Below are 13,698 nucleotides of genomic sequence, written 5' to 3'. Positions count from 1 at the left end.
CTGCATTGGAGAAGGAAATGGCAACCCACTCCAGTGTTCTTGCCTGGAGAATCCCAGGGACGGAGGAGCCTGGTGGGCTGCCATCTATGGGGTCGCACAGAGCTGGACACGACTGAAGCGACTTAGCAGCAGCAGCAGCAGCAGCAGCAGGGATCTAAGATACCAAATGCCACAACGAAGTGTTTGCATGTTGCAACTAAAAAGATCCTGAGCGCTGCAACCAAGACCTGACACAGTCAAATGAATCAACAAAAATCTGTTTTGGGGTAAAGGGTAGGTTTTCCTTGGTCATATGTCTCTTGCTTTCCCTTAGTACTGAGTCAAATATTGAAACTTTAGCCTATCTTAACCTGCACTAGGGGAGCACAAAAGCAGATTAGAGTTTTTCTAAAGTTGGCCTAGAGCAAAACATAAGTGCAGGGAACTCTCAGTGCAGGCTGAACAGACATAGTGGAAATGAAAGGGAGAGAACTCCAGGGGACAGGCTCCCTGGGCCTCTCCCCCTCCTGATTTTGCTCTGCCACATGACTGAGCTCCCTTCTAGAAGGAAGAAAGTGCCTTCCTCCACACTGCTCTTCTGCTCTCTTGTGGGCCTGTCTTGGACTCCCGGCCCCAGCTTTAAGGCTCCTTGTGTCTGGTTGCCACAAATGGTGAGATCCCACAGTGAGATCCAGGCCCAGCTCTCCTCGGGGTCAGGATCTGGGGAGAAGCAACACAGTAGTCCTGGCTCCTCAGCCTTCTCACCGTTCTTAAGGATTCATGCTTATTTATAAGAGTGGGAAAATCGTAACCCTCTCTTTTAGAGAGAGAATGGTTTAGCAAGAGAGCAGCAAATATATCTATCAGACCATTTTATCTGGGCTGATAAAAGACCATCTATCTTTTCCATTACTAGTAAGTAACCTTCTGATTTACATGACGTGTTCGTCTAAATGTTCCCTCTCCCTCCTGCATCAGAATGCTACCAAATAGTTAATCACTGGAGAATCAGTTTCCTCTGATCTCCCTCTTCATTCCTTCTATTTTATTTTATTTATTTTTAAAATCCCTTTTTTTTTAATGTGAACCATTTTTAAAGTCTTTATTGAATCTGTTACACTATTGCTTCTGTTCTATGTTTTCATTTTCTTGGCCATGAGGCATTTGGGGTCTTAGCTCTCCAAGCAAAGATTGAACCCATACCACCTGGGTTGGAAGATGAAGCCTTGACCACCGGACTGCCAGGGAAGTCCCCATTCCTTCTATTTTAATAGTGAGTATTGGAGTATCAGGTTGTTGAGACAAATGCCCTAGGAAGAGCTTACTCAGACTGTTGTCACTATTATTAACGTCAGCCACTAACACTTTAATGTGAATGTTTTCACCGATATATCTATTGAGATATAGATTGGGATTTCTAAATCTAGAGCAGGGTGACAGGTAGAGGTGGAGAAGGGGGAAAGGACTGGGGGACGGAGAGATCAACCCCTATTTTAAGGTGATGAGCTGGGCCAGGGCTCCATTGCAACAGCAGACACCATGACGCTCCTGCTACGTTTCATCAAGGCTTGGCCCACCTTGGTTTCGCTTCTCACCCCAAAGGCAAGCACTCTTTCTGTACCACTCACTGCCTTAGAGTCTTGAAGTTTTTTCTACTAGGAGCTTATCTCTGAATAGTTGCCTCCAGCAAACCAAGGACACAGATCTGGAGTGGGTTCTCTGAGGGGAGGATGGGGACTGCTGTCCCACTTGATGAAATTGGGAGGAGGGGACACTTACTGGCCTAGGGACTCCCATGGATTTGATAACACTCCCATTTTTGAGGAAAGCAGGCCTTTGTAATCTTTGTACGCAAAGCTTTGATAAGTCTCAGTAACGAAAGCAGTCACTATCGCAGGGAGGAACCTGTGTTGTTCCTGAGGGGGAGTGGGGAGGAGGGTGAGGAGACAAAACCAGAGCCAGGGGTGGAAAGGGAGGAGGGGTGGGACCAGGCAGCAGGGTTGAAAACACACATAGGACAAGAGCAGCGTCTAAAAGGACGACTTAGGTTTGGCTTAGGTTGTGCTGGGTGATGTCATGAGTCTCCACAGCACACTGATGTTGTTGTGAGTGAATCATGAGTGAACCCCCAGGGATGCTGGGGTCTGTGTCCAGGTGGACAAAGAGACAAACCAGGAACAACACAGGGGGCAGAAACAAGGGCAGAGAGGTCATCCTAGGTGCACTTCATTTCCTCCATCCAAAGGCCAGGAGGCCCCCTTTTCATAGTCTTGGCTCTGTTCCTGAAGGTTCTCTCTTGATAAACATTTAGCTAGCATACTCTCAGTGACTCATTGGTGGTTCAAGCTGGGGCATCTTGTCATGCCAGCCCCTGGCAGGAGAGGGCTGACACACAGCAACACTTGGGGCTTGTCCTGACCCCCTTTCACACTGTCCATTAAATTAAGCCAGCTCTGGGAACCTCAGAGGAAAATATGATGGCTTTGGACAAGAGCCACTTACTGTAGAGGTCAGTTTCATCCAGGATCTCTGACTTGATGATCTCCTCTATGATGTCCTCCAGCGTGACGATACCCATCACCTCATAGAAGGGGTCCCCTTCTCCCTCGTTATTCACCCGCTGGACAATGGCCAGGTGAGACTTTCCTAGAGACAAAGGAAGTCACAGTTAAGCATCTGGGATATTTTCAGAGAACTTTCCTTGTGAGAAAACGATAGTAAATTGCTCTCTGACCAATCTTAGGACTGAACCACTGAACCCATTCCAGGATCTCTTTAAAATATGAAGTTTGTGTACAACCTCTTATAAATGCAAACTTTATACTTTTATATCATTATCTCTTTTGAAGCAAGTTACTTGGACTTCCCTGGTAGTCCAGTGATTAAGAATTTGCATGCCAATACAGGGCACATGGGTTTGATCCATGGTCTGGGAAGATTCCACATGCCTTGAAACAGCTAAGCCTGTGTGCCACAACTACTGAGCCTGTGCTCCAGAGCTCACGCGCCGCACCTAGAGAAAGCCCATGTGTGGGAACAAAGATCCAGTACAGCCACAAATAAACAAATAAATAAAAAGAAAGTCACCTGATATACACAATGCCATTTCATTTTTTTTCCTGTAATTTTCCTATATTAAGAAGTATATCTAAGCTGAAGGAGGATGAATAATCTAATTGAGAGAATTAGAGTTTGGAGTTAGAAGAACTAGGTTAGAAGCCTGCAAACCTCCTCGCCCCCATCACTAACTATCTTAGTGACTGTCTGTGCGACTCACCCTGGACAAACCAGTACATTAAACCTGTACTGAATCTCAAGCTTCTCATCCAGCATTAGAGGATACTACTAAAATGGTGATTTTCAATACGGCTCCCAGAGGCTTTGAGATGTCTCCCATTGAGAAGCGTGGTCTAATCAACTCCCTTGAGTCTGGGCAGGCTTCAATCAATCGACAACAGGGAAAGTGCAAGTGTTGGTTGTTCACTTGTGTCTGACTCTTGGCGACCCCATGGACTGTAACCCACCAGACTCATCTGTCCACGAAATTCTCCAAGCCCAGGGGATCTTCCTGACCCAGGGATCAAGCCCGGGTCTCCTGCCTTGCAAGAAGATTCTTTACCACCTGAGCCACCAGGGAAGCTCAGAGAACAGAGAAGTGTCTGCGATGAGGCTTCTGAGAATGCATCATAAAAGGCATATAGCTTCTGCTGCAGAAACACTCTAAGAAGTCTGATGACTACTGTGAGGCCACCATGGTGAAGGGGACCCATGTCGGTGCTTAGGTGACAGTCCCAGCTAAGCCTGGCCTTTCCGCCATCCCACCAAAGTGCCAGACAGGTTAGAGAAGAAGCCTTCTATGGCAGTGGATCCTGCCCCACCTGCTGGCATTCTCCCCAGTCATCTAAGACGTTTCTAACCACAGGCACAATCACTGTGAAGCAGAGATAAGCAACTCCCACTGAATTCCTGACTCAGGAATCTGTGAGCATGATAAAATGGTTGTTGTTTTATGCTTCCAAGTTTTGAGGTGGCTTGTTAATAGCAGAGGTAACTAGGACAATCAATTTCCATCGAGTGATTGTGGAGTTCAAATGACCTAGTGGATGTGTCCAGGATCAGTAGCACAGATAGTCACTAGGGTAGTTAGGGAGGAGGGGCAGGGAGGTTTCCAGAGTGTGAAGGCACTGTGTAAACTAAAATATGTCATAGGCAGTTTAGTTAACTTACTGCCCAACAACTGACTAACAACAGTTAACATTTATTGAGATAACTACAGGCCAGGTACTATTTGGAGCACTTTACATGTATCAGTTCATTTCATCCTCATAACAACCCCTGAGACAAGTACCATTATTATTCCTATTTTACAAGCGAAACAACTGAGGCACAGATTGGTTAACTAATTAATAAGCCTAAAGTTACAGTCTGTAAGTGGCAAAGCTAGACTTTGTGAACCCAGGTAAACTGGTTTTTGGTCCTAATCTAGAGACTGTCTTACCTGAGTCCTGCTTTACCTTGGTTTATTTTCATCCACTGATAGATACGTTTTCTGGATCTGTTTCTAAAAGGACAATCTGGGTGGTTCTTTTCCTTGGCTAAGAGAACATCTCCTTAAATTAGGAGACTATCTAGGGTACCGATTCAGATGTTACTCTTGCCCCGCCTCCCTAAAAAAGGAAGTTCATGCCTTATCACTGCTACCCTGTATAAGCTTTTGCTTGCCCACTGTTAGAAATATCAGAGTAGTAAGCTTGCCAGGGCATAATTAACCATTAAAATTTAAACAACATGAATTTCTGTTTCAAATACTTCAAATCGCAAGATAGCTACTTGTTGGGATTTTTAACGGGACAGATGGCATCTATATCACTCAAAAATAGTCTCTAATTTCCTCTCCACCTTCAACTTATCCTGCAACTTACTCCCAAACTGACTTGATCAGGCCACTCCTCCGCTCAAACACCCTCCCTAGTGTGCACAAAGTCAAATCTAGGCTCATTAGTTTGGTATTCTCAAGACTGTAAAATGTAGCGCCTCCCTATCTTTCTAACTGCATGCCCTGCCACATCCTCCAAATATCCCTGCTCCCAAGGAGCTGCGTTACCTCCAGCTCCTAACTTCCTCCACGCCCACTTTCCAGGCGCTCACTCACAGTTTCTTTTTCCCATTCTGTCTCCATAGGACCTTCAAGTTTCAGCTCAGTGCCAGCTCTTCAAGAAAGCTCTCCTGGATTTGCCCCATTCTGAATCTGAACCAACCTTTCCTTGCCTGTGTTTCTAAGCCCTTGATAACTCCATTAAAGCACTTATCACAATTTGCTGCTTCTCATAACTTACAATGTGTGTGTCCTCTACAGCAGCAGTCCCCAAACTTTTTGGCACCAGGGACTGGTTTCGTGGAAGACAATTTTTCCATGGATGGGGAGGGGGATGGTTTTGAGATGATTCAAGTGCATTACACTTACTGTGCATTTTATTTCTAATCTAATGGGGCCACTGATCTGACAGGAGGTACCAGTCCGTGGCCTGGAGGTTGGGGACCCCTGCTCTACTGGGCCTACGTGTCTTCCTCAGATTGTAAGATTCTTCAGGACAAAGGCTCATACACTTCGTCAGGGTTTTCTCTACACAACAGGCAGCCAATAAGTGCCTGATGAACTGAACTAAGACTGAATAAAAGTCCACAGTTTATGTAATACATGATATTAAAACCAGACAAAGCCCTTTTTAAAAACTAAAATACTGTGTGTTTAAATTAACATTTAAACTGAATCAGTGGTTCTAAAATTATTCTTTGAAATAACTACATCCTGCCCAATTGGATTGAAATGTTTTGTATCTTAAATTAGATTATGTTAATTGTTAGGATGTGCTCAATTTAAAATTGTTTTTTTTAACACATGTTCTTAAATTTCTGGCACCTGCTCTCACTTTTCTGCTAACATGTGCTAGCAGATGATAAAACAAATGACTAGCATAATGGAAAAAGTTGGAAAAGTGATTTCTTAAAATTATTTTCTATAATTGGATAATTTTTTCTTATGTGAAGCCCAGAATATATATATAATACAGCCATACTTCCTGCCACTAAGAGGTTAGTTCATATAATGGGATTACATAAATCAACATCTTATGTTGTTTCACAAGAAGTGTCCTAACTTCCATGTGAAAATCCACCTTTGGTCTATACCTTTCAAGGTCACTTTGAGGACAAATGATATGATCATCAGGGAATAATGATTTCAAGTCCTAATTATATGATATTCAAGACAATGTACTTGTGTAATCTATTTAGAAATATTTTCTAATTCACAATCAGCCTTTATGAGTCTGTCAAGTGCCTGTAGAGATCTACAAACAAATGAAGGAAGTCATTGTTTCTTGGGGACAGACTGGAACAGGAATCGATAATCACATAACCCTGTTCTGAGCTGACAATGGGACAAGAGAGCCAGCTGCTCCCATGACACACATACCCAGGCCCTTCCCTCAAAGCAGCTGGCCTTGCAGACGCAAGCCCTGGCACTCCTCCTCTTCCTGGGCCCCAGAAGTGCTGCGGAGCTGTGGGCCTGGGATGGAGTAGGTTCACGTCTCTATTAGAGATCTTACCAACCCTGAGGGATGACCTATGAATATTCAACACTGCGGCAGTGGGGCCTCAAATTCCACAAGTGTTTCCATCTTTTGCTGGGCAAAACCTGGTTTCTAACATGCTTTATTTCTCCTCCCATGGATGAGTGCTCTGTTTACTTCCCAATGGCACACTTGAGGGAGTGGCTTCAATCTTGGTTAATCCCCTCTGATGTCCTTCTATGAGGTTCTGTGAATGCTTTCCCCCTACAGACTAGCAGAATTTCTCAAGTTCCCTCTCACAACCACTAGCCTATTGATTTCAATTTCCTTCCAACTTACTAGAAATTTGGGTATCTGTGAAAGAAATTTAAAATATCAATAACCTTAGGTACGCAGATGACACCACCCTTAAGGCAGAAAGTGAAGAAGAACTAAAGAGCCTCTTGAGGAAAGTGAAAGAAGAGAGTGAAAAACATTCAAAAAACTAAGATAATAGATTCTGGTCCCACCACTTCATGGAAAATGGATGGGGGAACAATGGAAACAGTGAGAAACTTTATTTTCGTGGGCTCCAAGATCACTGCATATGGTGACCACAGCCATGAAATTAAAAGATGCTTGCTCCTTGGAAGAAAAGCTATGACAAACCTAGACAGCTTATTAAAAAGTAGAGACATTACTTTTCCAACAAAGGTCCATCTAGTCAAAGCTATGGTTTTTCCAGTAGTCATGTATGGATGTGAGAACCGGACTATAAAGAAAGTTGAGTGCCAAAGAATTGATGCTTTTGAACTGCAGTGTTGGAGAAGACTTTTGAGAGTTCCTTGGATTGTAAGGAGATCAAACCAGTCAATCCTAAAGGAAATCAGTCCTGGATATTCATTGGAAGGACTGATGCTGAAGCTGAAACTCCAATATTTTGGCCACCTGATGCCAAGAACTGACTCCTTGGAAAACATCCTGATACGGGGAAAGATTGAAGGCAGGGGGAGAAGGGGATGACAGAGGATGAGATGGTTGGATGGAATCACCGACTTGATGGACATGAGTTTGAGCAAGCTCTGGGTGTTGGTGATAGACAGGAAGCCTGGCATGCTGCAGTCCATGGAGTCGCAAAGGGTCAGATATGACTGAGCAACCAAACTGAACTGTGAAATAATTTGGGGTTAATGATGATGAACATTAACATTTATATAGAACTACCAATTTGTTAAGATGTTTCAAACAGGGTACAGGAGAGTCATGGACATTGTGAGATTTCCTGAGAATTGTGAGAAGTCTTCATTTTGTGAATTAGAGATGTTTGGCCCTGCTTTCTCCAGAATCTATTGAGAGACAATAAGAACTGTGTCATATACAAGTGTTTCTTATGCATATTTTGAAGCAAGATAGCTTCTTTCTCAACTTCTGGATTCTCTCTCATTGGGTGCCCACTTCACTTGAAGAATTTAAAAAGACTATTTCTTTAGGATTGTTACTGTAAACAAGATGGTACGTGGAGAACAGCAACGCTGTGTTGAACTGCTGAGGGTGCTTTGCTCAGTACGCTGCTCTGCACACTCCCAGCCTATAGGTAAGTCCAAAGCAACCGGGTCCCTGGAAAAATCACTCTTCCTTTTGCTAAAAATAGTCAAAGTGAAAAAATTTAAGTTTGCTAATTCCAAGGCCCTATTTGATCTGATTAAGATATAAAGACTCAGGGCTTACCTGGTGATCGAGTGGTTAAGAATCCATCTGCCAGTACATGGGACATGAGTTCGATCCCTGGTCCAGGAAGAATCCACATGCTATAGAATAATTAAGCCTCTCCACTGCAACTACTGAGCCCATGTGCCTAGAGCCCACCCTCTGCAGTAAGAGAAGCCACCATAATGAGAAGCCTATTCACTGCAACTAGAGAAAGCCTGCATGCACTTAAAAAAAGGATACAATCAGGCAAAAGGCAATTCTTTAAACAGAAAGCTCATGAACGCTACCACTTGATGAGGTATTTTAACAGGTCCCTTGACCATACTACCATGGCACTGAACACCAACATATGAAACTCTCTGGATTGAATGGAAAGATAAGGAAACAATGGATTTTACTGCAGTGTACTTTTTAGAAATTAAGGCAACAGCTGTCTCTGTTGTAGGAATACATTCCATCTGGTTCAGTAGTGTTCTACTTCTGAACTGGTAGCTACTGGCTTGAATCCCTGCCATGTTCCTAGTATCCAGCCTCAGCAGAAGCCCCAGTCCTGTCCTGATGATTTGGCCTGTTGACATGCCTTTCGTGCCTTCCAGGAGCTGTAGACTCCTTAAGCCTTGATTTGCTGCCCTCTAGGCTACTTGCTCGGAGAAGGCAATGGCACCCCGCTCCAGTACTCTTGCCTGGAAAATCCCACAGATGGAGGAGCCTGGAGGGCTGCAGACCACAGGGTCGCTGAGGGTCGGACACGACTGAGTGACTTCACTTTCACTTTTCACTTTCTTGCATTGGAGAAGGAAATGGCAACCCACTCCATGTCCTTGCCTGGAGAATCCCAGGGACGGGGGAGCCTGGTGGGCTGCCGTCTATGGGGTCGCACAGAGTCAGACATGACTGAAGCAACTTAGCAGCAGCAGCAGGCTACTTCCTCTCAGACTCTGATTTGCAATCTTCAGCTCCATTGCTGTCTACAGCTTGATGAAACATGAAGTAGAGAATACACACCTATGGCTTAAGACTTGTTTGGACCACAGTGTTAGGATGATTTTGGTGGAAATGGAGAAGTAATCCTCAAAGAAGCATAAGGGGTAAGAATATGGGATTCAGTTCAGTTCAGTCGCTCAGTCGTGTTCGACTCTTTGCGACCCAATGAATCGCAGCACGCCAGGCATCCCTGTCCATCACCAACTCCCGGAGTTTACTCAGATTCACGTCCATCGAAGCAGGGCCACCTAGGGTAGAGGTATCCCAATGCTTTGGAATCCATTCCGCCTAGTTCAGTGTTTCTCAGTGCTGGCTCTATACAAGAATCATCTGAGAAACTAATAAATACACTCTGAAGACTGGATCTCATGCCCAGACATTCTGATTTCATTTCTTTGGGATAGAGCCATGACGTTAAAAACATTCCTCAGGTAATACCAGTGTTCAGCCAAGTCTGAGAATTATTACTTGCTTTACAGTCAAGGTTCTCAAAGAGTGGTCCCTGGACTATCAGCATCACTTGAAATGCAAATTCTCAGGCCCCACTCTAGACCTAGTAAACCAGAATCTCGGGGAGTACAGTCAAGTGATCAGTGGTTTAATAAGCTTTTAGCTGGTTATAATGCAGGCCAAAGTTTGAAAACCACTGGTTTATAGGTAGGCTCTATGGCACTCTGGTTATTTGTCTGATGACCTCTACTGAGGAAGAGAAACAAGCACTGAGATTTCTCATACAATCCTCATCCTTTCTGTGTACTTGGTTTAAGTCACAAGATGTTAAATACTCATGAAAGGAGAGAAAAGAAACTCCTGGACAAACGATAGTTGTGTGGCAAGCTGATGAATGCTTTCTCTCATATGATGTGGTGGTTATGGTATTTTGTTACAGGGCATCGAGTGGCAGCTGACTCTTTCATGCTGAGCCTGGAAAGAGGTTTCTTTCTTTTTTTTTAATATATAAATGTATTTATTTTAATTGGAGGCTAATTACTTCACAATATTGTATTGATTTTGCCATAGATTGACATGAATCCGCCACAGGTGTACATGTGTTCCCACCTCCCTCACCATACCATCCCTCTGGGTCATCCCAGTGCACCAGCCCCGAGCATCCTGTATCATGAATCCAGCTTTTGTACCAATGAGACAATTTTGAAGTACTGCACCATCCATTAGGCTCTTGGTATAACTAAGGTCAATAAAATTTCCCACTTTTGAAAGTCAAACTGGTCTTTTCTGTCGCCCCAAGAATCCAAAGGGTGGTCCTAGTGCTGGTTTCTGGTAGTGCCCGGTCTTCACTACCTGGCATCAACATGCCCAAGCCATAAGTCAGACTTCTTAGAAGGGTGACTAGGTTTTCAAACATTGCTTTTGAAGCAGTGGTTCTCAACTGGGGCTGATTTTTGCCTCCCAGGGAACATGTGGCAGTCTGGAGACAATTTGGCTTGTCACAACTTGGGGCAGGAGATGATACTGGCATCTAGAGGTTGCATGCAGTGTTGCTCTGCAACAGCCTCAACATAAGGAGTGTCAAGGTTGGAAACCTTGCCCTAAAGAAAGTTATAAGTGTCCGTAACATTACGACTGTACTTTGGTATTTGAAGAAGTTGGAATAACCTCCAAAGGTCCTTAATAAATGTAGCTTCTAGATGGTTTAGGCATATCCACAGAGAAGAGCTCCCAAGGACCCTATTAGCATACCTCCTATGCCTTGAGAAGAAAATCAAATAATTGATTTGCTTTCTCTCTCTTTCAAAAATAGTTATAGCACTTTGGTAAGGTAATTGTTCCCAAGATAAAATATAGAAGCTGGGGGAAAGCTTACTGCTTGAAAATAGAGAACCAAGGAAAGCAGAAATCATTTTATGGTTTTATGGTTTCTGCCTCACTTATGACCTTCACCTTGTAAAATCTAGTGGCTTTGCTACATTCTTATTCTTTCTGGAATCCCTACAATATCTTTTATTCATTTGGCAGGCAGTATTGAGTGCCTCTTCTTTCCTTCGTTTTTTTAAAAAATATTTATTTATTTATTTGGCTGTCCCAGGTCTCCGTTGCAGCCTGAGGGATCCAGTTCCCTGACCAGAGATTGAAACTGGGTCCCCTGCATTGGGAGTACTGGACCACTAGGGAAGTCCCAAGTGCCTCTTCTTCCTTATTGTGGTCTTGGTGACTCTCTTTTACTTGAAGTGTGGGACCAGCAGCATTGCATATCACCTCACTCAAAATGCAGGCTCTTGCATTTGAGTCAGTTATAATGAAGTGGATGAACCTAGAGCCTATTATACAGAGTGAAATAAATCAGAAAGAGAAAACCAAATATCCTACATTAACACGTATATATGAAATCTAGAAAGATGGTCCTGATGAACCTATTTGTAGGGCAGCAACGGAGACCCAGACCTAGAAAGCAGACTTGTGGACAGGGGGGAGCGGTGAAAAGAGGGTGGGATGAATGGAGAGAGTAGCAAGGCAATGCGCGCACCGCCATATGAGAAACAGATCGCCAGCGGGAATTTGCTGCGTGGCTCAGGGAGCTCAAACCAGCGCTGGTGACAACCCAAAGGGTGGGAGGGAGGTCCCTGAGGGAGAGGACATATGTATACCTATGGCTGATTCATGCTGAGGTATGCAGAAACCAATACAATATTGCAAAGCAATTATTCTTAAATTAAAATAAATGAATTAAAAAAATGATGCAGGTTCTTGGGTTCTATTCCTGACTTACAGAATCTGGATCTTGGTGGGTGGCGTCCAGACAGCTGCTTCAGTGATATCCCAGGTAATTCTTAGGCACATTAGAGTTTGAGAAGCACTGCTCTTGACACTTGCTATTCAGGGTGGCCCTTGAACCAGGCATCTCAGGATCAACTGGGAGCTTGGCCGTTTGAGTCACAATCTGTAGATCCACTCTTAGGACTCTTATGGAGCTGAGTATGAGAAGAGCTGGCCAAGACTACCCTGTTTTTCTTTCTACCCTTATGACTAATATTTTTCTGCTCCCCTTGTGGATACCTTTACTTTATCCTCACCTGAAGGTAAATATTGGAGAAGGAAATGGCAACCCACTCCAGTATTCTTGCCTGGAAAATCCCATGGACAGAAGAGCCTGGTGGGCTGCAGTTCAGGGGGTCACAGAAGAGTCCGACACAAATTAGCAACTAAACAACAACAACAACAAAGATAAATATATCTAAAAGACATTAGCTCAGTGATTCTTGACACTAGCTGCCTGTGGGAATTAGCTGGGGAGTTTAAAACCTATTGAGACCTGTGTCCCACCCAGGAAAGTTCTGACCTAATTAGTCTGGCGTGTGGTCCAGGCATTGGGATGTTCAAAACATCTTCAGGTGACTCTAAAGTGGGCAGTTGCAGTTAAGAACATCCACTCCAATCCCTGATCCTCTGCTCTTCTCTCTCCTCTGGATTAAATATCCCTGGGACTTCCCTGTAGTCCAGTGGTTAAGAATCCACCCTACAATGGAGGAAATGTGGGTTTGATCCCTGGTTGGGGAACTAAGATCCCACATGCTGTAAACAACTAAGCCAGTGAGCCTCAACTAGAGACTGAAGATCCTGCATACAGCAACTAAGATGGAGCCAAATAATCAATTAAAAAAAGAAAAAATCCCAGCAGAGCTTTTCAATGTCACCATTACCTCTTTCCTGAACTAAATTTATATCTTAACATCAGAGTCTATTTTGAACTGTCATCTTGTTTTAGACATTGTGCCTGAGCTTTCCCCTTGTCTTGTCAAAATCACTTATCCAAATAGGAACACACGATCTCCAAGACCCACTATCCCCACTCTACCTCCCTCTCCACCATAACAAATGGCACCTTCAGCTCTAACCCAGGAGTCAGTTTTTACCTTCTTTTCCTTTGCTCCTATTTAGAAAAAAAAAAATCCCAATAAACTTCCAATTCTTTTTCCTCTTCATTCTCTTAAGTGGTATTTATTAAATACTACTATGTGCCAAGCACTCATCTAGGCACTGGGCATGCAGGAATGAACATGATGGACAAAATCACTTTCCTCCTGTAGCTTACATTCTAGTACATGGGGTGAGAGATAATAAGGCAGATAAATATACGAACTCTATTGCTCTGGCTATGGGAAAAGCACAGCAGGGAAGACTGGTGAGGGAGTGTGTGGACGGAGTGACTATGTAGTACAGTTCTAGGCAAGGGATGCCAGATAAACTCCCTGAGAAGCTGGTGTATGAATACAGATCTAAAGGCAGTGAGGTAGGGAGCCCTGTGGATAGCTGGGGGATATCGGCAGCATAAGATGCAAAGGCTTGAGTTTTGGAAGTGTAACTGATGTGCCTGAGGAACGGTTACAGAGTGAAAGAGGACAGTAGAGGGCCAAGGTCAAGGAGGAAAGGGGTGGAGTATTTGCCACTTTGATAGATAGAGCCTGAAAGGTCTTTGTGAGGACTTAGGCTCCTCCTCTGGGTGAGATAAAGCCAT

General features: G+C 43.9%; 1 protein-coding gene across 1 annotated transcript in view; it reads right to left on the bottom strand.

The window, feature by feature from the left end:
* CNNM1 (cyclin and CBS domain divalent metal cation transport mediator 1) overlaps positions 1–13,698 on the bottom strand; it is a 65,254-nt gene that overhangs the window by 34,202 nt on the left and 17,354 nt on the right. The window contains exon 2 of the mRNA XM_040254195.1: positions 2,482–2,625. Within this exon, the coding sequence (XP_040110129.1) occupies positions 2,482–2,625 (144 nt within the window). The remainder of the gene's footprint in view (positions 1–2,481; positions 2,626–13,698) is intronic.

This window comes from Oryx dammah, unplaced genomic scaffold (assembly GCF_014754425.2).
Source record: "Oryx dammah isolate SB20612 unplaced genomic scaffold, SCBI_Odam_1.1 HiC_scaffold_14, whole genome shotgun sequence".
NCBI lineage: Eukaryota > Metazoa > Chordata > Mammalia > Artiodactyla > Bovidae > Oryx > Oryx dammah.
The sequence above is the reverse complement of the archived record's forward strand: the minus strand, read 5'-3'. Positions and strand labels throughout refer to the sequence as shown.